Source organism: Psammomys obesus, unplaced genomic scaffold, assembly GCF_907164565.1.
Source record: "Psammomys obesus unplaced genomic scaffold, mPsaObe1.curated_primary_1811, whole genome shotgun sequence".
Classification (NCBI taxonomy): Eukaryota; Metazoa; Chordata; class Mammalia; order Rodentia; family Muridae; genus Psammomys; species Psammomys obesus.
In genome coordinates this window covers 667,324-689,360 of record NW_026590905.1, presented here as the reverse complement: position 1 = coordinate 689,360, position 22,037 = coordinate 667,324, and the positions used below count along the sequence as shown (strand labels likewise).

The 22,037-nt window shown below is 50.6% G+C and overlaps 2 protein-coding genes across 2 annotated transcripts in view; one reads left to right on the top strand and one right to left on the bottom strand.

Moving 5' to 3' along the window:
* Window positions 1–3,695: 3,695 nt before the first annotated feature.
* Mlf2 (myeloid leukemia factor 2) lies at window positions 3,696–8,284 on the bottom strand. The gene is made up of 9 exons (XM_055609473.1): window positions 8,087–8,284; window positions 7,492–7,569; window positions 7,127–7,253; window positions 6,866–6,901; window positions 5,864–5,917; window positions 5,418–5,546; window positions 5,106–5,265; window positions 4,446–4,657; window positions 3,696–4,247 (listed from the first exon to the last, which is right to left on the bottom strand). Exons 2-8 carry the CDS (start codon window positions 7,539–7,541, stop codon window positions 4,470–4,472), a joined length of 744 nt encoding a protein of 247 aa, XP_055465448.1. The 5' UTR covers window positions 7,542–7,569; window positions 8,087–8,284; the 3' UTR covers window positions 3,696–4,247; window positions 4,446–4,469.
* Window positions 8,285–19,940: 11,656 nt separating this feature from the next.
* The window catches only part of Ptms (parathymosin), a 6,044-nt gene continuing 3,947 nt past the window's right edge, over window positions 19,941–22,037 (top strand). The window contains exons 1-2 of the mRNA XM_055609393.1: window positions 19,941–19,949; window positions 21,032–21,883. Of these exons, the coding sequence (XP_055465368.1) occupies window positions 19,941–19,949; window positions 21,032–21,883 (861 nt within the window). The remainder of the gene's footprint in view (window positions 19,950–21,031; window positions 21,884–22,037) is intronic.

The window sequence follows — 22,037 nt, the reverse complement described above, 5'->3', positions numbered from 1 at the left end:
CAGCCTCCCAGGTGAAGGAGCTGGGATTGTAGGTGTATGTCACCATGCCTGGCATTACTTGATCTTACTGCAGTTCAGTTCCTGATTCTCCAGGCAACATTCTCTATGGGACCTGAACACAGGAAGATAGAGAAAGGTACCAAACCTGGGGCCATTACAATAGGAGAGACAAAAAGACCTAAACCGCCCAAGAGCAGAGCCAAACCACTTTTTTTCCACTCATCATCGCAGCATTGCAGGGGGTGCTGAAAAATGGGGGAAGCCAAAGACAACAGTTCACAGCTGAGGAATGGAAGCTGAGGGGCTAAGCCCAGGCCAAGAGGATGATTTCCAGTTTATGTCTGAAGATGAGAGTGGGGGCTGAAAGAGAACCCGAGGCCACTAAAGAGTAATAGAAACACCGGAAGCAGAACACTGGTTTGTATCCTGTGTCCTCTCCACCCCACTCTTACAATTCTGAGGTGTGGACTCCATGAATCCATGCCTCCAGTGTCTAGAAAAGCCCATATGGGGCAGGGAACTAGCTGAAAGCTAAAGAGCCCTCTGTGAGTTGCTGCCCCTAAGCAGCGGAGCAAGGCTAGGTTTTGCCCTTACTGACCTGCATTGTCCTGCTTGGTCTCAGAACCAGGACCTGCCTCTTCTGACCTATACTTTTCTGGGTGGGGCCAGACCTGAGGATATCTACCCAGTGTCTGACTGGAGAGCTATGGCAGAGGGAGCTGAGTCCAGACGGAGAGCTGGCCAAAGTAAAATGCCATCATTTCTAAGAGTAATTGTCCATTTTTTTGTTTGTTTGTTTTTTTGAGAAAGGGCCTCTTAGCTAGCTATGGTGGCTCATGCCTTTGATACTAGCACTAGGAAGGCAGAGAGAGAGAGAGAGGAGAGAGGAGAGAGAAATTGGGGGAAAGAGAAATAGAGAGAGAGGAGAGAAAGAGAGAGAGAGAGAGAGAGAGACCTTTTTGCATAGTTCTGTGTTGTGGATATAAACATGTTTTTGTTTTGGTCCCAGGTGTGGGATGTGGGACTGATTCAGATGGTCCATAGCAGCAGACTATTTGTTTCGTGCAGTCTCTGAAAGGAGTTCTTTGCCCCCTGCAGATAGTTTAAATCTGAGGACTCTAGAGAGAGAATAAATGCCAGAGCCCAGAGAGATCCAAGAAAGAACAAGGCTGCTACTGCTTCTCCCTTGCTGCTCCTGGTCTCTGTTGTTAGACAAGAAGTTGGAGATCTCTTGAAATGAGGATTGGACTGGCTCCAAGGAACCCAATGACCCTAACCAGCAGGAAGCAGCTAAGAAAGAACTATGCCCCCTCTCCCACTATCCCTTTCTCTCTCCTACCTAGTGTTGGGGTAGGGGTGGAGTAGGGAGAAAAAGATACGAGAAACATAAATAAAACGTTTGTTGTTTTACAAAACAAATGCCAACAGTTCTGTTTATGCTGGAACTCATTCTATAGACCAGGCTGGCCTCAAATTCACAGAGACCCACCTGCCTCTGCCTCCCCAGTGCTGGGATTAAAGGCCTGTGCTGCCACTTTTCTATTTGCTTCCTAGCTCTCCCTCACTGTGATCTCAGTGAGGTGTTGGGGGCCAGAGGAGTGACTGAGAATGGGTAGCTCTTCTGTGACTAAGTCTCCCGCTGTCACTGTGTGTCCTACATGTCTCTGCTAAGCACAACAATCACATGACCCATGCTGAAGCAAGGTGATCATGACCAACCCAGGGGAAAAGTAGTTTCCCTGGGACACTTACCTAGCAAACGTGAGAAAGCCCCAGGTGTCATCCTCAGCACTACAGAAACAAACAAAATGATTCATTTATGTACATGAAAACCTAGACCCAAACTGTGAAGCATTGGTCGTGGCCTTCCAGATTGAAGCCAGGGCACTGCCCTGCTCTAATCCATCCCTAACTACACTGGAAAGCTGGTTTGTGGTAGTACAAGCCTGTAATCCTAGCACCTGGGAGGCTCAGTTCAGGATTCATGAGTTCAAGGTTATCTTCAGCTACACCCTGAGTTCAAGGCCAGGCTGAGCTATATGAGAGCCCATCCCACAAAACAAACAAGACTCCAAAGAACAGCACTGGCATGTGGGGACCAGCACTGGAGTGCAGAGGGAAGCCAGGCATGAAATACATTCTAGGATTGCTGGCGGTTGGAATATAACTACATAATTGAGGCCCAGGTGAGTGAGAAACTTGCCCAGGACCAAACTAGAGAAGGACTGGCCTAGGGATCAAGTTTCTGGTGTTCAGCGCTGGCTGCCTCCTCAGGAGACTGATGACAGAGAACCCTGACGCTCAGGAAATAGGCCTACCCACCCATGTCAGACTTTCAACCTATCAGCTTCGAAGGCTGGGGACTGCTGCCCTGCAGGATGTCTGTCTGTACCAACCCTCTAACCAGTGACTGCTGGGTTCAATTTTACCTCTATGCTTGTTGGCCAAACAGGCAATCCCTTTATTTGTTGGAATTCATTTGTCTATCACTCATAGGAAATCCTTTCTTCCCCGGAGAGGGCCCAGAACCTTATGGATCCTTTAACTTTTTTTTTTTTTTGTTTGTTTTGGTTTCTGAGACAGGGTTCTCGCCATGTAGCTCTGGCTGGCTTCAACTGTAGAGATCCACCTGTCTCTGCCTCCAGATGCCAGGAATAAAGACATTCACCACCACCATGCCTGACCTGATATTTTGACCTTTATCACCAGGTAACTGAGCAGGGGAAACCTGAAACGCTTCTAGATGTGCTAGCACTTAAGTGGATCAGGAGGATCAGGAATACATGAGACCCTGTGCAGGAGGGGGAAAAGAAGGAAAGCTGGCTTGGGGACATAGCTCAGCGGCAGAGTGCTCGCCTAGCACGCAGAAGGGATGCAGTGACCCAGTTGGCTGCAAAGCAAGAGTTGACCATGCTGAGAAATGTGAGCTTCCTGTCCTCCAGACTGCTCGGGTTCCAGCTCTCTCCTCCCTGGCTCAAGTTCTCAGCAACTGGGGGGTGAGGAGTATTCGAGGGATACTGACCCCTGCTCCTGCCCTCTTGAAGGCTTATGTAGGCCTACCTGTGCCTGTCTGCCCAGCCCTGGGAAACAACTCTGCCCAAAGGACAGGGTGGCCGCTTTCAGAGGCCATCCTACAAGCTAATATGACCCTGGAATGAATTACAGTCGGTGCAAGGAGGAGAGCAGCCAAGTCAGCTATTGCCTTTCATCCTAGCCCAGCCCTGCGCTTTAACAGCTCCATCCTCACCATCAATGAGGAACTGGGATGGTGGGTTTGTGGGGTCCCTACAGGCTCATATATATGAATGTTTGGTTCCCAGTTGTGTTTAGGAAAGACTAGGAGGTGTCACTGGGTTTGAGATTTCAAAAGCCCAAGCCATTCCCGGTCTCTCCCAGTGTCCTGCTTGTGGATCAAGTGTAAGCTCGCAAATATCACTATAGATCATGCCTGCCTGCTTGCCTGCCGCCCTGTTCCAGGCCTTGGTCATGGACTCACCCTTTGCAACCATAAGCATATCCCCAGTTAAATGCTTTTCTTTATATGCTGCCTTGGTCATGGTGTTTCATCATAGCAGTAGTAACCCTCCTTACCCAGTAACAGCTGGACCACATGTGGAGCCAAAAGGGAAGGGAAGGAACTGACTAGGATGTAGAGGGCTAAACTTAGGGAAAAGATGAAAAGTACAGGCAGAATCTTACTTTTTTTTCCATCATCCTTTATTCCATAAACACCTAGTTACAAGTTGCACAAATCATTTATTTTTATAAAGGCAGAGAAGGGTATAGGAAAGTGTTTTTGTGTGTGAGTGTGATGTGGGGAGGTGGGAGAAGGGTTGGGAACTAGTCCACTCCCTCCACAGCCCTGATAGGACCATGGCATCTGCAGTGGCGCTCTGAGGAAGAGATGGGCAAGGGTCCAGGGGAGCTGAGGGATGGAGATCCCTAAACCCAGAGCTCATCCCCCCAAAACTTCAATGCATGGCAGGGGTTTAGGGGAAGATGAGGTGGCCTGAAGATGGAGCAGCAAAATGAAAACTCAAGTTAGTGGATAGAAGATGGGTGGGGTCATCGTGGTGAGGGGATAAAAGATGGAGAAAGTAGGTAAAGGGGGCAGTAAAAGGTTCTCCCTGAGACCCCCAGGGAGAGGTGGGGGCCAACTTGCCTGTTAATTTAATATTAAATTGGGATGGAGGTCGGAAAGGACAAAGTTATTTCAAGGGATGATTTCACAGCCTCTCAGCCTGTACCTGGAGGAAGAAAAAGATGAACATGTCAGAGGAGACGGACACAGAAGCCCGGGGGGGTCTGGGGATGTCCTCCAGCCTCTCAGCGAGAGCTACACCACCAAAGGCATGCCCAGCCAGGAACCCAGAGGCACACAGGTTTGCTGCTGCCCAGCCTCCTCTGGGCTGTCATCTTTCCATTCCTCCCTCTCAGGCACTTACAAGAGAGGCTGAGAACCAGGGCCTTCACCAGTCATAGCGACGGGACTGTCGGGAAGGGGAGTCCTCAGGTCCCTGGATAGCCAGACGGGGAGGCCCCTCGGCCCTTCGACCCCCACCCACAGATGCCTCGTGCCGTCGAAACTCCAGAGGACGCTGCTGCCTGAATCGTGATGTCTCCCTTCGCCATTCATCATCAAACGCTGCCGCTTCACCTAAGAAAGAAACAGAGCATAGACATGAAGGAGCCATGAGCCACACAGCCTGTCAACATCAGAAACCGGGGCACAGGTTGTGGTCATACGTGTGAGAATGTGGGTAGGATGCCATTTTGGCTTCAACGAAGTTCCTGGATATACCAGGAGTTACATGCCTGTTGGGAGTTTAATAAAGCTGCTAAACTGAAAAAGATGAAGGGGCAGGAAAAGAAAAACCAGTGATGCAGATACGAAAGGGTTTAACACCATCAACACTTGACTTCAGTCACAGGATCTGTCGCCCTCCCTGGCGACACCTGACTCAGCCCTGAAGCTGGCAACCAAACCTAAGCATTGGGCTCACCCACAACTCTGCCTGGGAGATACCTGTGTGATGGGAGCAAAAGCTACCATCTAGTCCAGGAATGAGAAGAGGGGCTGTTGCTCGGAAGAACGGAAGACTCACTTTCATCCAGGTTGATATAGTCCTGCCGTTCCTCCTGGTCTCCCGTGCGGTGGTTTCGGGAGCGCTGGAGGATGTGAGCCCTGTCCCGAATGTGATGCCCAATGGACATCTGCTCTAGACCACTGTCTGAGTCCCGGACAGTCCTCCGGGTCTCCCGGATCTGGGATGAGGTGAACATGGCACATTCAATTCTCCTCCCAAGTCCCTGGCTACCTCACCCCAGGATAAACACAGCCCCCATGAACCCATTCCTGAAGACAGATGTCAGGGTTTCTGTGGCTGTCTTCAGAGACAGGGGAGTTCCTTACTCACCCCACCTGGGGCAGAGCGCATCTCAGATGTCTCCTGGTAAACCTTGGGGGCCCCATCCCCAGTGTTGGAGTAGGAGATGACAGTGGAGGAAGAAAAGGTCTGGCAGTTGCCTCCGGCAGCCATGTGCTCCTGAGAAGGAAAGGGGGGACGCAGTCTGAACGAGGAGGGTCCACTTTGCAGAAGGGAGCTCCCTACAGCTGCTTGCTCCTGCCTAGTCACTCTTAAAATGTGAGATTGGGGAGAATGTCACAATTGCCCCACGTCCTCCCAGCCCAACACTAAACCTACTTCATCACATACAGGTATGAGGGCAGACACGAGACCCCAGTGCTCTGGCTCAAGCACTTCATCCAACCCAGCCCCGTCACGAGCATACTTCTCCCCTCCTGCCATGCGGGCAGCCACTGAGAACAAGGCCAGGGAAGAATGTGAAGCAAGGGTCGTACCATGTTCCCAATCATGTCATTCATCATTCCAAACATGTCCATGAAGCCACCAGACTGAGGAGAGAAGAGAGTCAGGAAACCAACGAGACACCCGATACAGTTTTGGGTCTACTGCCCACCGGCTACAGAACCCCCCTCTCTTCTGTACATCTAGCCAGAGCACTCCAGCTCCTCCTCCATAAACTGCTGCTGCCTCCTCGGGCTCGGGCTGATCTTTTTCCTGCTGTGTTTCCCGATCTTTGGGGGAGTGAACCAAAGTCAATGAATTAAAACCTTTGAACATGCTGGGCAGTGGTGGCAGCACACACCTTAGATCCTAGCATTGAGACGCAGAGGCAGGTGGATCTCTGAGTTCAAGGCCAGCCTGGTCTACAACAGAGAGAGAGTTCCAGGACTACACAGAAGCCTTGTCTCAAAAAACAAAACAAAACAAAACAAAGAGAACAAAAAACCCTCGGAACATTAAAAATTGTGAAGGGGTGCCAAGCTCTATTTCCCTGGCCCTTAAGATGCACCTCCCTCCTCAAGAAAACTGCTATACAGCCGGATTTTCCCCAGTGGATAAGAACTTCCCGGCATCAGCAGTATCTACCTTCAGGATTCTTTCTCTTTCTTTTTTTCAACATTCTATTTCTTATTTTTAAGTGTACGGGTGTTTTGCCTGCACGCGTCTGGGCACCACGTGCATACAATGCATGGTGGAGGACATGGCTTCGGATGCCTGGGGACTGGAGACACAGACAGTTGTGAGTTGCCATGTGGGTGCTGAGAATCGAACCCTGACTGTCTGGAGGAACAGCCAGGTGCTCTTAACTGTGGAGCCAACTCTCTAGCCCTAGCTCCAGGAGTTATACCCAACGGGCTCTGAACTGTGTCAAATAGCCAAAGAGACGATTTTGAGACCACCCCTGAGACTAGCCCAAAGTGGAACATTTGGAAATAACATCTAAGATTACAGCCTGTGTGTCTGAGATACAGGGGCACAGGAAGATAAGGACTCACCATTCCCAACATCCCGAAAGGAGAGACAGCCCCAGCCTAGTGACAAGGAACAGAAGTTAGAAGAACATTCTACCGCCTTACAATACCAAATGGTGCCCTCCATCCTTCTCTCTAAAGGAGTCAGGAAACCCCTTCCCCCGACTCCTGGACCCACTCCTCAGCCTCCCACCTAGATCACTTCCTTGTTAAGCTGGTTGTAGGGCAAGAACAACAACAGGCTTTACTAACCACCCTGGGACTCAGGTTTGTTCCAACTGTTACCTGCATCCTGCGGCTGGCAGGCCTGGTTGCTGGCATGTTACCATCTGTGATGCTAAGGAAGGGGCTATATCCAAAGCCGCCCGACAACATGCGGCTCATGTGCTGGCGGTGAATTGCAAAGGGGTCCCTGTGGAGTGAGCACACAGCACAGACGGCAGATCAAACCCCAGCCGCCCCCACCTCCCCCAAGTAAGTCAGGGCACACAGCGGCACAGAGGCCGGTGTCCATCAAACTGGGAGCTGCAGCCGAGTATCCAGGTCATCTTAACCAGTTCCACGCACGGGGACCCAGAGGTCTGTCTGAACCGCGCAGACCTGAATCAGAGTGGAATGAGTGCTCAGCACAGGGGGGAGGGAATTCTCACATCAGGAACATGGGATCCTCGGGCTCCACGTCCCTCATGAAGCGGAACATCCTGATCTCAGCTCCAGGGGGCTCCACACTGTGAAGATACGGAGGTTGAGTTCCGTGCAGGAGGCCAGGCTTCTGCACACCGGCTCGGGGTAGCTGCTGTTAAAGCTGTCTGTTGTACACACTGTCACTGACCCCACCGAACTCCAGGGAGACCCTTCGGCGGATGGGCCCTATAACCTTTCAGCCCTGAGAACGGGTAGCTCTCCAAGCCCATCTCACGGGTCATGGAATTTTTTCCAAGCCTCTTACTACTGCCCCTCCAGCCCCGCCCGCCATCCTCTTCCCGGAGCCTCGGTCAGCTCCTCCTCCGACGCCAGGCTCGAGAGAATCCCGAACGGCGGCCCGCCACCCCGTCAATGACCCCAACTACTCCGCCTTCTGCTGGCACCGGCCGCTGCCAGGCCTCCCCGGGCGGGCCTCACTGCCCACCGAGCCGGTCCGCCGCTGCCCCAGCCCGTGCCTCCCGCCGGGCGAGCCGGAGAGGGAGGTCCAGCTCCCGGGCTCGCAGCTCTGCAGCCGCGCGGGCCGCGCCGCCCGAGCCTCACCGGTCCCCGACTCGGGCTCAGCGGCCCATCCGGCCGGCCTCTTCTCGGAGCGCTGCAGGAACAGGGTCGCGGCCCGGGACGCAGGGATTGGTCCGCGCGGGCGCTTCTCGCCTCCCGCACCGCCTCCTGCTTCAGCTGCCACCTCCGTACCCCCGCCCTCGGCCCGCGGAGCCGAACCTCGGCCAGGCCCGGACGGAAGTGACGTCACGGCGAGCAGCCCGCGGGAGCCCCGCCCACCGGGGTGGGAGGGGGCGGCGCGCGCGGCGCAGCCCGGGAGGGCGGGTCCTCGGGGGCCGGTGGGAGGCCTCGTTAAGCTGGCTCCGGGATCAGGGGACAGGAAGAGGCTCCTGCGAAGGTGGCGGGGGGGAGGGCGGGGCGGAATCAGGAGGGACCGGCAGGGCGCAGCGTGGGGGCAGGGTGTGCCGCACCTTCTTCGCGTGGGGAGGCGGGCTGTCTGTGGGCGACCTGCGGGGCGGATCCCTGCGGGGACCTTTAAACACACTGCGGGAGGGGCGCTTAACCGGGGGGATGCGGGGGCCTGTCTCTCCGGAGAGACGCTCCGCGGGCGGGGTCCTCCGAGTGACGCGGAGGGAGGAGGCGACAGCTTAGCTCAGGGCTTGTCCAGCCTTGGAAAAGACCGAGCAGGGAAGGGAACCGGGTTGGCAGCCTGAACGCCAGAGGGCGCCCCTGGGCCAGGCTGGAACTTCAGCGCCTTAGGACCCGGTGTTGGCTTAAGCTTCTGGACCAGTCCAGGACCTGTCTGTGAAGGGCTGGCCTGGGCAAAGGCATTCGTTCCGGTCTGTTTGGCTTTTGTTGCCGGTGTTTTTGGTTTTGGTGCTCAGGATCCAACCTCGTACATGCCTACCACGTGCGCTACCACTAAATTACATTCCAGGCCTTTTTCTCTAGCTCGTCATCAAAAAAAGGTTCTTACCTCTAAGCAGGTAGGTAGGTCAAGGGACTAAAGTTTAGAAGAATAAAGGGGTGGAGAGTTAAATTAAGCAGAATCACCCAGGGGCGGAGCTAAGCGTAAGCCCAAGAGGCCTGACTCCACAGCCAGAGACTGCTATTTTGACATACTAATTGTCTTGCACAAAATCTGGCTGAGCTGGAGAGAAGAGCCCTCCCCTTTGGGTCAGAGGATTTGATCTGTATTAGGTAGACTTTGACCCACAGAGATCCAAACTCAAAACTCTCCCTCGTTCTTTACTCTGGCTGTCAGCCACATTGGTACCGTGTGAACCTGATCCAAAGAGAAAAGGTTTATTCTCTCCAGTTCCCTGAGGAAAAAGGGTCCGTGGTTACTCGGAAAAAGATTGGGAGAGTCTCAGGTTCGTTAGATTTGAATCATTACTAGGTGGACAAAATAGTGTCAACAGGAGTAACAGGGACATATCAATAGGGTGTTCTGGCAGGTTGGCAAAGAAAAAGTAAAAGAATATAAGAAAACTTGTTTTTCATTGATATTTCTAGGACTATAAAAATCTTTAAGTTTCTCTGGATATCCTGCCCTTTCTTCTTGCTCTAAAGAAAAGCAGTTTGACATTCCAACCAAGAGTGCCTCAGGGCTGCAGAGCCAGCTCGGTGACTAAAAGTGCCAGCTGTTGGCACATGCATTTGATCCCAGTTCTGGGAGGCAGAGACAGGAGGATCTCTGTGAATTAGAGGTTAACCTGGGCTACATAGCCTGTCTAAAAGAAAGAAACAAAAACATTTTTTCAAATCCTGCTATTCCACAGAAACCCACTATGATTCCAGAGTTCCATTCCAGGGATCTAACGCCCTCTTTAGGCCTCCAAGGGTACTCACACACCTTGCCTACTGACACACATACACACATAAATCTGAAAAAGGAACTTGCTTCTTTTTGTTCTGTTTAGTTTTCAAGACAAGGTTTCTCTGTGTAGCCTTGGCTGTCCTGGAACTCAATCTGTAGCCCAGACTGGCCATGAACTTACAGAGATCCACCTGCCCCTGCCTCAGAGTGCTGGGATTAAAGGCAGAATTTACTGCTTATGAAGAGGACTTGGGTCCATCAGTAAAACTCCAGTTCCTGGATATCCAGTGCTCTCTTGTGGCCTCGGTAGGTGTTGTGTTCACATGGTGCACATACACACATAGGCAAACTACTCAAAGAAAAGAAAAATAAAATCTGATTATTACAAAAGTTACTTTGGAGGTGGTGCTACACACCTTTAATCCTAGCACTAATGTAGCATTCATTTTTCTTAACTATATTATTTGGGGCATTTATGCTTCTACTTCCTTTCCACCAATCCCCCAACCACAGGTAGGAGAGAAGGTTAGTGGCGAGAGGGGCACAGACCCCTTTACTTCTCCTGGCTGTTTAGGGTCATAGGGTCTTTGGGGGACATACCGATCTCCTTCAACAGCCAGCAGTCTCTTCCAAGCTTCTCTGCCCTGAAGCGTTTCTGTCTGTCTGCTCCAAATTGCTACAACTCCAGTGTCTCCAAACTGCTATACACCACCACAGGACACACTTTCTCTTCCTAGGGTCTCAAATTTATATCCTCCCAGAGTCCTAGACCATGCCCTTCTCCATGCTGCATGAGGCAGGCCACTATCGGCTGGCAAGAGACACACCCTGCACCAGATGTTAACAGCTATAGATCAAGGGTAGCCCAACTAAAATTCCACACTTGAGATTAAAACAAAAACATATTTATAGAATATGACTGAGTTTTTAAAGAAACCAAAACTCCCACTTCACACTAAGGAGGCAGATGCAGGAAGATCTCTGAGTTAGAGGTCGGCTTGGTCTACAGAGCAGGTTCCAGGGACAGCCAAAGCTACATAGAGAAACCCTGTCTGGAAAAACCATACACACACACACACTTCAATGAATGTTCTATTACCTAGACTTCCTGTAGAATATTTATTGAATGCTAGAGGGCTATTCTGTGGCCCAGCGAGCCTTTCAAAATTTGAGAGAGACCTATTGGTTTATTTAAACAAGGCTTAGGCACAATAACTGGGCAGGTGCGATTATGATTTCAACTAATTTTCTAAGCTAGTCTGGCTATCTCCCAGCCACATTCCCCAAGTTCCTTGCCAATAAATTGCCCTGTCTGGGCTGGATCTGCTCCATCAGGCCATGTCCTCTTTCTCCATCTTCTTCCTTCTCCCTCTTTTCCCCTCCTCCCAGCCTCGTGGTCCCTACCTGAGACCCCCCAGCCCAGGTGGGTCTCAAAGCCCCGCCCACCTCTATTCTGTCCAGCTACAGGCCCCAGCCTTTCTTTACTAGCCAATCATTGATAATAAGGGAGTAAAGTTACACAACATCACTTGTATGTGAGAATGTGCTCCTCTGGACAGCAGCCAGATCTTGGGGGCCAGTGTTTAGCATTTGAATAAACAGCAGCACCAGACCAACCCCCAGCAATCTCTTTTGAGCTTGAAGCCTGGTCTACATATTGAGTTCCAGGACATCTGGAACTACATAAGAGACCTTGTCTCAAAAACAAAAAGTTCTCTTGGTATGAGTGTTTTTTTTTTTTTTTTCTAGCATATATGTCTGTGCTTGCCTGATGCATGTGGTGGTCAGAAGAGGATGTCAGGATCCCTGGGACTGAAGTTCTGGGAAGTTGTAAGCCACTATGTGGATACTGAACTGGGGTCCTCTTTAAGAGCGGCATGATTTTATTTATTTATTTATTTGGTTTTTCAAGACAAGGTTTCTCTGGGTAGCTCTGGCTGTCCTAGGACTCCGTTTGCAGACCAGGCTGGCCTCGAACTCACAGCCATCTGCCTGCCTCTGCCTCCCCAAGTGCTAGGATTACAGGCATGTGCCACCATGTCCCGGCTCTCTGTGTGATTTTAAATCCGAGTATTTCCTCTCCTACGAATGTTCGCAAATTACAATTTAACTTTTAACTATTAGAAATAGCTTGAAACCTGGGATTTTGGTTTGTTTGTTTCTCCTAGTTCAAAAAGCCTTGAGCGAGGCCTGGGATATATGTCAGAGCTGGCCTTGTACCCACAAGGTCATGTCTGGGATTTCAGCAACACACACACACACACACACACACACACACACACACACACACTCACAGGTGAAGATGAGGGAGGAGATATGCAAGCTCATTTTCAGCATGCCTGGTGACATACACAGACAGCCCTCTAGGAAGTGAAGAGACATAATTTTACAGGCAACCAGCAGTTATGTCTGTCTGCCTTCTTCCCTCCCCTCCCTTTCCCCTTCTCCCTCTCCCCTCCCTCCCTTTCTGCCTGCTTCTGCCTTTCTTTCTCCCTTCTCTGCCCAATCAATGAAGAGCGGGGTCTGTCAGTCACTGGCATTTCCGGACATAATGAGATCTAGGAGGGAGAGAGGTTCTTCGAGGAAGAAGGCTTCGGAGGACAAGGACTGAACGTGGCTCCTCCATTCGCTGTTCGTCTGGCTGGAGTCAGAGTCAGGAAACCCTTGAGAGGGTAGAGCTGGGCCAGGGAAGGGGCCCTCTTTGGATGTGAGGTCACATATCTGGAACCAACCCAGGACAGTTGGCTATTTGAACAGCCTGAGGGCGGAGCAACATTCAAAGTGCGGAACTTTACAACAGCCTGTTTGTATTTTGGATCGAAAGGCCGTTTTTTGAGTTTGTATAACACAGCAGGTATGGAAATAGGGAGCCAGAGTTAGGTGTGAGGATACAAAAATCCTTAACTCCTGGTTGACAGTCATGAGGCGCTGAAGCTTAACACCAGTTGCTTGAAGTCGAGCCTTGGAACACAGGCAGGTCAGGGGTGTGGGGATAAGAAACAGCACTTCCGAGTCTAGGGAGAGAAAGAAAAACTGGTCTACTGTGGCCCCTCCAAGCAGAGGGGATTGAAGCACCATCAACCAAGAGAGATTTCAGCTTGATCTTGTTAGTTTGAGGCTCCATGGAGCACCAAGGGAGGGAAGAAAAGGACCTGAAGCCCGGCTCGGTGGCGGTGGCACTGCCTGAAATCACAGCAGGAGGGGAGGCAGAGGGCGGATCCTTAGGAGTTCAAGGACAGCCTGGTCCACAAATCGAGGCCAGGGCAGCCAAGGCTACACAGGGAAACCTTGTCTTGAAAAAAAGAAAGAAAGAAAGAAAGAAAGAAAGAAAGAAAGAAAGAAAGAAAGAAAGAAAGAAAGAAAGAGAGAAAGAAAGGAAAGAAAGAAAAAGGAAGAAAGAAGGAAAGAAAGAAAGGGACTTGAACTTGTGATCTGGACCTCGAGAATAAAACCAGTGCCAGAGACCTTGGAGTCACCAGTGTCTGAGTTATGTGGCTGTTGATGGGACTTAACCAGACATCTCTGATGGAGCAGTCTAGGCAGACTGTAGAGATCCTATAAACATCACCTGGAAGGTCCATCAACAAGCATTTTCCCTTCCTGGCTACTCTTTCCTTAGTCTTTAACTTGCTAGGTCAAGTAAGTCTTATTTTTTCTTTACTGGTCCCCTGGAGTAGCTGTGGTCTGTGTAATGTGTGAAAGTTCTAAACACATACCTAAGGTAAAGTATACAGCAGTCGCCTGTATGGACGTAAACAGAGCAGCCAGGGTTGTTCTCTGACATTCTAATTACAAATTGCAGGGGTTGGATGTGGGCAAGGAGGCAGGCAACAGGCTGGGCTGCTGCTCAGTTGTAAGGCATGTGATTAGCATGCACAAAGCCCTGGGTTCAACCCCCAGAATGCTCCCCCACCCAAAAAAAAAAAAAAAAAAAGAGGTAATTAAAGAGACTGGATAGATGGCTCAGTGGTTAAGACCACATACCGGGCTCAGGGAACAGAAGTCAAAAATGATTCATAACTACCCTTCACTCCAGGTCCAGGAGATTGGTCACCTCTGCTGACACCTGTACTTACATGCATATATTCACACAGAGACGTACATAATTTAAAGATAATTTTTTTTTCAGACAAGGTTTCTCTGTGTAGCCTTGGAACTCACTCTTGTAGACCAGGTTGGCCTCGAACTCACAGAGATTGGTCTGCCTCTGCCTCTAGAGTGCTGAGCTTTAAAGACATGCACCACCTTTTTTTTTCTAAAAAAGGCGGCAGCTTAAAGCGGAGATCTAAAATTGTAGTGTTCAATATGGTGGCCACTAGGCACATATGACTACTTAATTAGGGCTAAGAGTAGCTCAATGATATAAGCCTTCATCAGCATGTACTAGACCCTAAGCCTGACTTTCTGCAGAGCAAAAACAAATAGCAAAATTTAAATAATTCACTTTATTTCTTAGTGGAACTAGCCACTGTAGCTAACCTTAGCTACTTTGTACCCACCCACTCCTGTTTCACCCCATCGCTAAATAGTAGCAAAAGAAGGATAGAATAGAGAGAGAGATTCACAAAGATCTGTGAATCTAATTTCTTTCCTGTTTCTTTCCTTGTAGCTGGTCTTTGCTACTTTGTGGGTTCTTCTTTTTTCCCATCCTTTATTACCCCAGTTTCACCCTTATCACTAGATAGGAGAGAAAGGATAGAGGAGAGATCCTTGTATCTAATTTCTTTGTTCGTTTCTTCTTTGAGCACAACTACTAACAAACCACAACCAGCCCCCCCCCCCAACAACCAGCAACCACCAATCCCGGCTCTCAGGCCCCTAGCATTTATGTAGCCTCTGAAAAGCTACCAGAATTCCAAATGTCACCAAGCAGAAACTATCTGCAGCTGGCAAAACCACACCTCTGCTAGAGCAGGAGGCAAATCATAGTCAGTGGCTGCAGACAGTCCGAAGCAGCCCTGTATTTCCACCCCTGGGATTAAAAAAGAAAACATATTCTTATAATATTTCTGTTTCTTTCCTTTTTTTTTTTTTTAATTTTTTTGAGACAGGGTCTCTCTGTGTAGCCCTGACTGTCTTAGAACTTGCTTGGTAGACCAGGCTGGCCTCAAATTCAGAGATCACCTGCCTCTGCCTCCTGAGTGCTGCTCAATCACCTCCAATTTTCTGGTTTTTTTTTTTAAGAAATCAAAATTCCAGAATTCTCACTACAAGCCACTATTGTTGTTGTTGTTGAGATAGGATCTCATATATGCCACTCTGGCCTTAAACTCCCAATCTCCCAAAGGATGACTTTGAGTTCCTCGTCCTCCTTATGCTACCTCTCACGTGCTAGGGTTCTGCAAGTGGCCTGCCACACCTAGTTTGTGCAGAACTGAGTACTGAACTCAGGACTTCACGCAGGAGAGGCAAAATACTCCATAACACACCCAAGCCCTGAGCTAGCCATCTCTTGACACATTAAATAATCTCATGTGTCTATTGTTTTGGAGAGAACAGTTGACTGTTTCCAGGGCTGGCAGTGACCTGCCTGGCATGCAGAATGCCTTGTGCTCTATGTGTAACACTGTCGGTTCCTGTTTTGTCTGTTGTCACAGGAAGTTGTGATGCAGAGCTGCGAAGCACCTAGGAATGCTCTCTTTCTCATGGATTTTTATGAAAGTATATGAAAGCTTTTGAAGAGTCAACATGAGGGAGAAATTGAAAAGGCAGCAGAAAGCTGGGCCAGAGTCCATTATTCTAGGTGCACAAGTGAAGGAGAAAGCAGAGAGTGAAAAAAAGCCAATCAAAGAGTAAGGCTTGCTGACACACACCTGGAACCGCTCGCTATAGGTTTGAGGCTAGCCTGATCTACTTAGCCAGGCCCTGCCTCATAATGAAAGCCAGCCAAAGGTTCTGAAGAAGTACAAGGGTGAGAACAGTACTTTTCTAGGGAGAACATTCAGGAAGAAATGGAAAAGCACTAAAACTCTTGTAGGACAAGGCCAGCCTAAATATAGTGAGTTCAGCTACACAGAAAGTTCAAGGACAGCTTAAGCTGTATGTCAAACCCCTGCTTAAAAAAAAAAAAAAAAAAAAAAAAAAAAGCCAAACCAGGCTGGGGATGAAGTTGAGCTGGCAGAGCGCTTTCCTAACATGCATCCTAAGTCCTGGGTTCAGTCTCCAGTACTATATAAAAATGGGCTTGGTGGTTCAGTATGTCACCCCAGCACTTAGAAGGTGATGGATGAGGGTCAGAAATTCAAGATTACCCGGTTGTGGTGGCATAGGCCCTTAGTCCCAGCACTCAGGAGGCAGAGGCAGGCAGATTTCTGCGAGTTCGAGGCCAGCCTGATCTATAAAGTAAGTCCAGGATTGCCAGGACTCTGTTACACAGAGAAACCCTGTCTCAAAAAACCAAAAATAAAATAAATAAAAACTAAAGAAAAAGAAAGAAATTCAAGACCATCCTTGTTACATATGGACTTGGAGGTCAGCCTGGGATCCAAGAGACTGTCTCAGAATAAAACAAAAATAAAAAGTAAATCAGAACAGCTGGGGATATAGCTAAGTGGTGGACCTCCTAGGGCATGTGGTCTCAGATTCTATCCTCAGCAAATACAGAGACAAAAACATAACAGGTAGACTTTAGTAAACTTTAAATGACCTCTGTGTAGCTGTTAGGGACTGTGGTATACGGCAGGCAGAGAGAGAAAGCTGAATGCAAAAGACAAGGTTCCTGCCCAGAAGGATTATAGATCAAGAGCTCTTCATATCAAAGCATAGCCTAGGGGCTGGAAAGATGGCAGAGGTGAGGGGCAGTGGCTGCTCTTCCAGAGGACCTGAGTTCCATTTCCAGCAGCCTCAGGATGGCTCAAAACTGCTTGTAACTCCAACCATCTTCTGGTCTCTGAAGGACCACAGGCAGGCAAGACAGCCCCCCCCACACACATATAAAAATAATTTAAAAAATAATTAAAAAAATTTAAAGTATATCCTAAAAGGGATATAATCTGATAATGCACTGACCATTACAAGTGTGTGCCATCATGTCTGGTTTAAGATTAAAGCTTGAGCAGAGCATGGTGGCAAGCGCCTTTAATCCCAACACTTGGGAGGCAGATCTCTGAGTTCGAGGCCAGCCTGGTCTACAGAGCGAGCCAAGGCTATACAGAATAACCCTGTCTTGAGAGAAATAAAATATTTAAGGTTAGCATGGAGGCACAATGGAAAGGTAAATTTCTTCTGCTAGAATTGACTTATATCGGATCAGAATTTTGGTGGTGGATAAGACCAATGAAACTTCTTTTTAAACTTGCAAATCGTTTTCATTCTCTCTTTCAGTCAGACTAATTACACGTGGTATGACTGTGTTTTGAGGGCGATTTCTTTTTTGTCATTTTCTTGGGACAGGGTCTTGCCTTCGCTGGCATGGCGTTCTCTGTGTAACCCAGGCAGACCTTGATTGAAGGTTTTCCTCCTGCCTCAGGCTCCAGGACACTGGAACTGCAGTGATGTATTACCACTCTTTGTGAAAGTTACTTTTCTTGTTTGCTTGCCTGTCTGTTGAAACAGGGTCTTACATAGCCCAACCTGGCATCACCTCCAACTCAGTATGCAGCCAAGCTTAACCTTTAACTACCGATCCTCCTGCCTCCACTTCTCAAGTATGGGAACTACAGCCATGTTCCACCATGCCCTCTCTCTATATATATAAGAATAAAAAGAAGAAGGCAGGCTTTGGGGTGGGGGACGCCTGGAGAGATGGTTCAGTGATTACAAGCACCTGCTGTTCTAACAGAAGTCCCAAGTTCAATTCTCGGCACCCATGTCCAGTGGCTCACAACTGCAGCTTCAGGAAATGCCAGTCCTCTTCAGACGTCTAAGGGCACCTGAACACACACACACACACACACACACACACACACACACACACACACACACTCTCGTGGCGGCACATGCCTTTAATCCCAATTTTGGGGAGGCAGAAGCAGAGAGCTCTCTGTTCTGATGAGGCCAGTGAGACGCCTGTCTCAAAAAAAAAAAAAAAAAAAAAAAAGGGAAGGCTTTGGAGAGATAGCTCAGCTGTGAAGAGCACTGCCTGCTCTTCCAGAGAATCTGGTTTGATTCCCATCATCCACATGGAGGCTCGCACTCCAGTTCCAGGGTTTCAGATACCCTCTTCTGGCCTCCTGGCGGGAACAGGAACATAATCAGTGCAGAGACACACATGCAGGCAAAACACCCACGCGTATAAAATAAAGAACAACAATAAAAGGACAACATGAGCTAAGCACAAGCAAGCATTACTCCTTCCTTTGAATCTAACGAAAGCCGCTGCCTCTTGCTCTGGCTACCATAGCTGTCTTGCCTGCCATGATAGATTGCATCACCAGGGAACTGTAAACCAGAACACACCTTTCCTTCCTTAAAAAAAAAAAAAAAGGCCAGAGCCAGGCTTGGTGGCACACACCTGTAATCTCAGCACTCAGAGAGGCAGGTGGCTGTCTGAGTTCCAGGCCATCCAGGTCTACAAAGCAAGTCCAGGACAGCCAAGGCCACACAGAAAAAGGCTGTCAAAAAAAAAAAAAAAAAAAAAAGCTTAGCTGATTTTTAAATGTCCATCTCCTCTCTCTTCACTTGAGTTTTTTGCTTGTCTGTTTAATATGAAAGAAAAATGGGAGATAAAAAACACGTGGTCCCTGGGAGTGAAATTAGGATTTAATAAAAGGTGAGGGAGATGGGCCAACTCTCAAGACTTCTTAGCGGTTTTCCTTAGCGTTCACCTGAGGTAAACATACAGTAGCCACAGACACAGGCGGGTCAAGGAAGCTGGAGACTTCACTAAGATGAGACTGCAGCAATTAGAAGAGCACACCTTCCACACTTCAGCAAGAGCAACTTCTAGGAACTCGGCCAGATGTCAGAGCTTCTAGGGGCTCTGGCCTTTCTTGTTCTCGCCTGGTCTCTCCTTTTTCCCACTTTCAGAAAATGTGTAAACACAGGTTTTTTTTTTTTTTTTTTTTTTTTACCCCCATTCAACTCGTGGGAAATTTCTCAATTGCACTGTAGAGTAATATAATTCTAGGAATAGGCAGGCCTCCACAAAACCTCAGAAGCACTTCTATGGAAAGGCGCAAACGGAGGCATTTGACATCACTGACCCCCAAGCACAGAGTCAGACTTTAAAGGGCCGCCCCGTCACCCCAAGTCTCCTAGCTGCTTCCTCATAAAGCCAAACTTCAGGACACTGGTCTGTGGTCTAACCAGACAGAAAAAGATAATGGGTTCTTCCTCCATTATCCACAAGAGGGGATTAGGATGCGCCCCCCCAGCCTTGCAGAATTTCCCCCAGCACTCCCTTGGGCCTAGGGGTAGGATTCCCATTCTCAGCCTCGCCATCTCCCTGGAATTTTCCACTGCAGCTGCCTCCGCTCCCAGACACCCCTCCCTGGGCAAAATTCCCGGCTCCCTCCGCCTCCCCTTCCCTAATCACACCTCATTCCCACCCCCAGCCTTGAGGCCCAGCCCACAGTCCAGCCCATTCCCCACGGTCCGTCCCACACCTCACAGCAACCCCGGTGGTCCCATTTAGAGAAATAGGGAGCCAGGCCCTTTACGAGAAGGTAGACTAGAGGGTCCCTAGCGCCTTCCTAGGCGGGAGAGAAAGGACAGCGGAGGGGCTCGTCCCCTGTGGGGCGGGAGTGGGGGGAGTGGCCCTCCTCACATCCCCTTATAAGGCAGGGCAAGCAGTTAGGCTCCTGGATTGGCTGATTCAAATGAGCATTCCACCTGGCAACAGGGTTTCTATTGGCTCTCAGGAAAAACAGGAGGAAGGTGGATGGAGGTTGTTGGTGGCGGTGATTGGAGGGGGGAGGGGAGTGGAGGTGACCGGAGTTGAGGGCGGTTACCAGGGCAACAGGGTAAGAGCCCAGCAGGGTGTCCGAGACAGCAGGCGGGGCAGGGAGGTGGAGTAGATGGCAGAGAAAAAAAAGGAGGCGGGAGGGAGAGGAAAGAGGTCCAACCCGGAGGGAGCGAGTCTGGGGTGGGGGGAAGAGGGGGAGGAGAGAGATAAATGAAGCAAGAGAGGGTACCGAGATGGGTACGGTGAGATATCGCTAAAGACATCCGTCACTGAAGTCTGCGGAGCGCATTGAAAAGGGGAAATGGACCGATCTCAGGGAAAAGGTGGACCGAATCCTGCTAGGAAAAATCCAGGGTCGGGCTCCATGATTTATGAGACCAAGAAACCGAATTAAGAGTCTGAGAAACCAGGAGGTGTGTACAAGGGACCAAAAGATGGTGTGTTGACACACTCACATCCTAAATGATGGGGATGGAAGATCAACAATGGCTTTTCTTCTCTTTTTTTTCTATTATTTTTTGGGGAAGGGGCAAGATGTCTCCCTGTGTTGCCCCAAGATGCTCTCAAACTAATGGCAGTCCTCCTGCCTCAGCTTCCCAATTGTTGGAATAGGTCATCTGGCTAAAAAAATGATGTTTTTCTTAAGAAAATGATTTGCAAAAGGTGAAGAATAATGATGACAAATATTACGACACACACAAACACCGAAGATAATCCGAAGTCGCCTTCTACCTCATCCACCTTTCTGACTTCAAATTCACATCCCAGTCCCTGTTTCTTTCTGAAATGCTAGGATTCTCAAAATGATCCAAAGATGCTGAACCCAGGGGTGCGGCACTGAGGATGCGTGCTTGCAACCCCAGATCTGGTCCTGTGTTTGCAAAGGAGGCCCGCTGAATACAGAAAGGCTAGAGAAGATGGCAGCAGAGGACAGAGAAGAGCAAATCAAGGAAAAATGTAAAAGGACAGGGAGGAGATCAGCTAAGTTTACAGGGCCAGGTGACTGAGTCAGGTAAGACAACAGTGCTGTCTGTGGAACAGTAAAGAGACACACGAGGTAGGAAAAAAAAGATGTAGATGGCTGTAAGGGAGGGGTCTTGGTCTATATGAATGAAGAGAGGTGAAGAGAAACAGAAGGAGCAGGCAAGTGAGGCGACACAGGTAAGATAGGATAAAGAGGGAGAGGAGAGGGTAGGAGGGCCTCTCACTCCCCACAGAACACAGGAAACAGATGGGAAGGGACCCACTGAAGGACCACGAATGTCAAGTCCCTCCGAGAGAGGCTGTCCTTTGCACTCTCCCTTTCCCCCTCAAGGCCACCTAGAGAAGGTGGACGAGAGCGAGAAATGGAAGTGGCTGGCAGCCTTTTCCCTCGTCTTTCACCTGCCCAGCCTCTCCATCTGCTCCCGCCCTTCAGCAAAATCTCAGGGCTCTGAGGAGGTCAGCAGGAGTCTGGCCACCTCTTCGTGCGCCCCCAGGAGCCAGACTCCAGCTCGCAGGCAGTAGGCTGGCATTTGGACGGTGTCTCCCGCTGGAACCCCACCCCTTCCCACCTCCTCGCCCCACTCCGCTCTCTCCCGAGCCGTCAGTCTCTCCATTTCCCCCCTCCCGGTCTCGTCCTTCCTCCCGCCCCGCTCGCTCTCCCGCCCTTCGCTTTCATCCTCCTATCCCCACCTCTCCAACCTCCTCTTTCATCCCCCTCCCCTCTCCTCTCCTCCCCGCTCCCGCCTGCCCCACCCCTGGGAAGCCCCTCCCGTCGGGCAGCGCCGCCTTAAAAGCGGGTTCCCTTCCCGGGGGCGGCAGCGGCTGGTCGGCGGCAGCTCTGCTGGTGCGGGGGCGGCGAGCAAGACCGAGCGACCGCGACCGGAGCTCGCCGGCCACCGCCCGCATCGCCCTCCCGCCCGCCCTCCGGACGGCCGCAGCCCTGCGGGTCTCAGCTCGGGACCCACCCCCGCCCCACCCCGCGCGCCTCTGCCGCCTCTTGCAGCGAGCCAGCTCGCCGAGCGGCCGTCGCTGCCGCTGCCGCCGCCGCCACCGCGCCAAGTTCCGGCCGCGGCCACCCTCCGCCGTCCAGGGCCCCTCCGCCTCGGCCCCGGGACCCCGGCTCCCCGCCAGCCCCGGCCCCGGCACCATGTCGGAGAAGAGCGTGGAGGCAGCGGCCGAGCTGAGCGCCAAGGTACGGGCAGGGGCGGCGGCGGCCCGGCCCCCGGGGTCGGCGCGGTGCTTCGCGCCGGGTCGCCCCCCGACGGCCTCGAGCGGCCCTGGCGCCGGGTCCCCGCGGACCCCGCTGCGCCCTCCCCCCCCCCCCCGAGCCCCGCCTTGCCTGCCCC

Bases quoted from the DNA above. Each gene is read 5' to 3' on its own strand.
- Mlf2 (XM_055609473.1), bottom strand. From the start codon at position 7,541: ATGTTCCGCTTCATGAGGGACGTGGAGCCCGAGGATCCCATGTTCCTG. The intron at 7,254-7,491 runs GTGAGAATTCCC...CTCACTCCACAG, and splicing joins GAGGATCCCATGTTCCTGAT to GGACCCCTTTGCAATTCACC. The intron at 6,902-7,126 runs GTAACAGTTGGA...CCTTGTCACTAG, and splicing joins CTGCCAGCCGCAGGATGCAG to GCTGGGGCTGTCTCTCCTTT.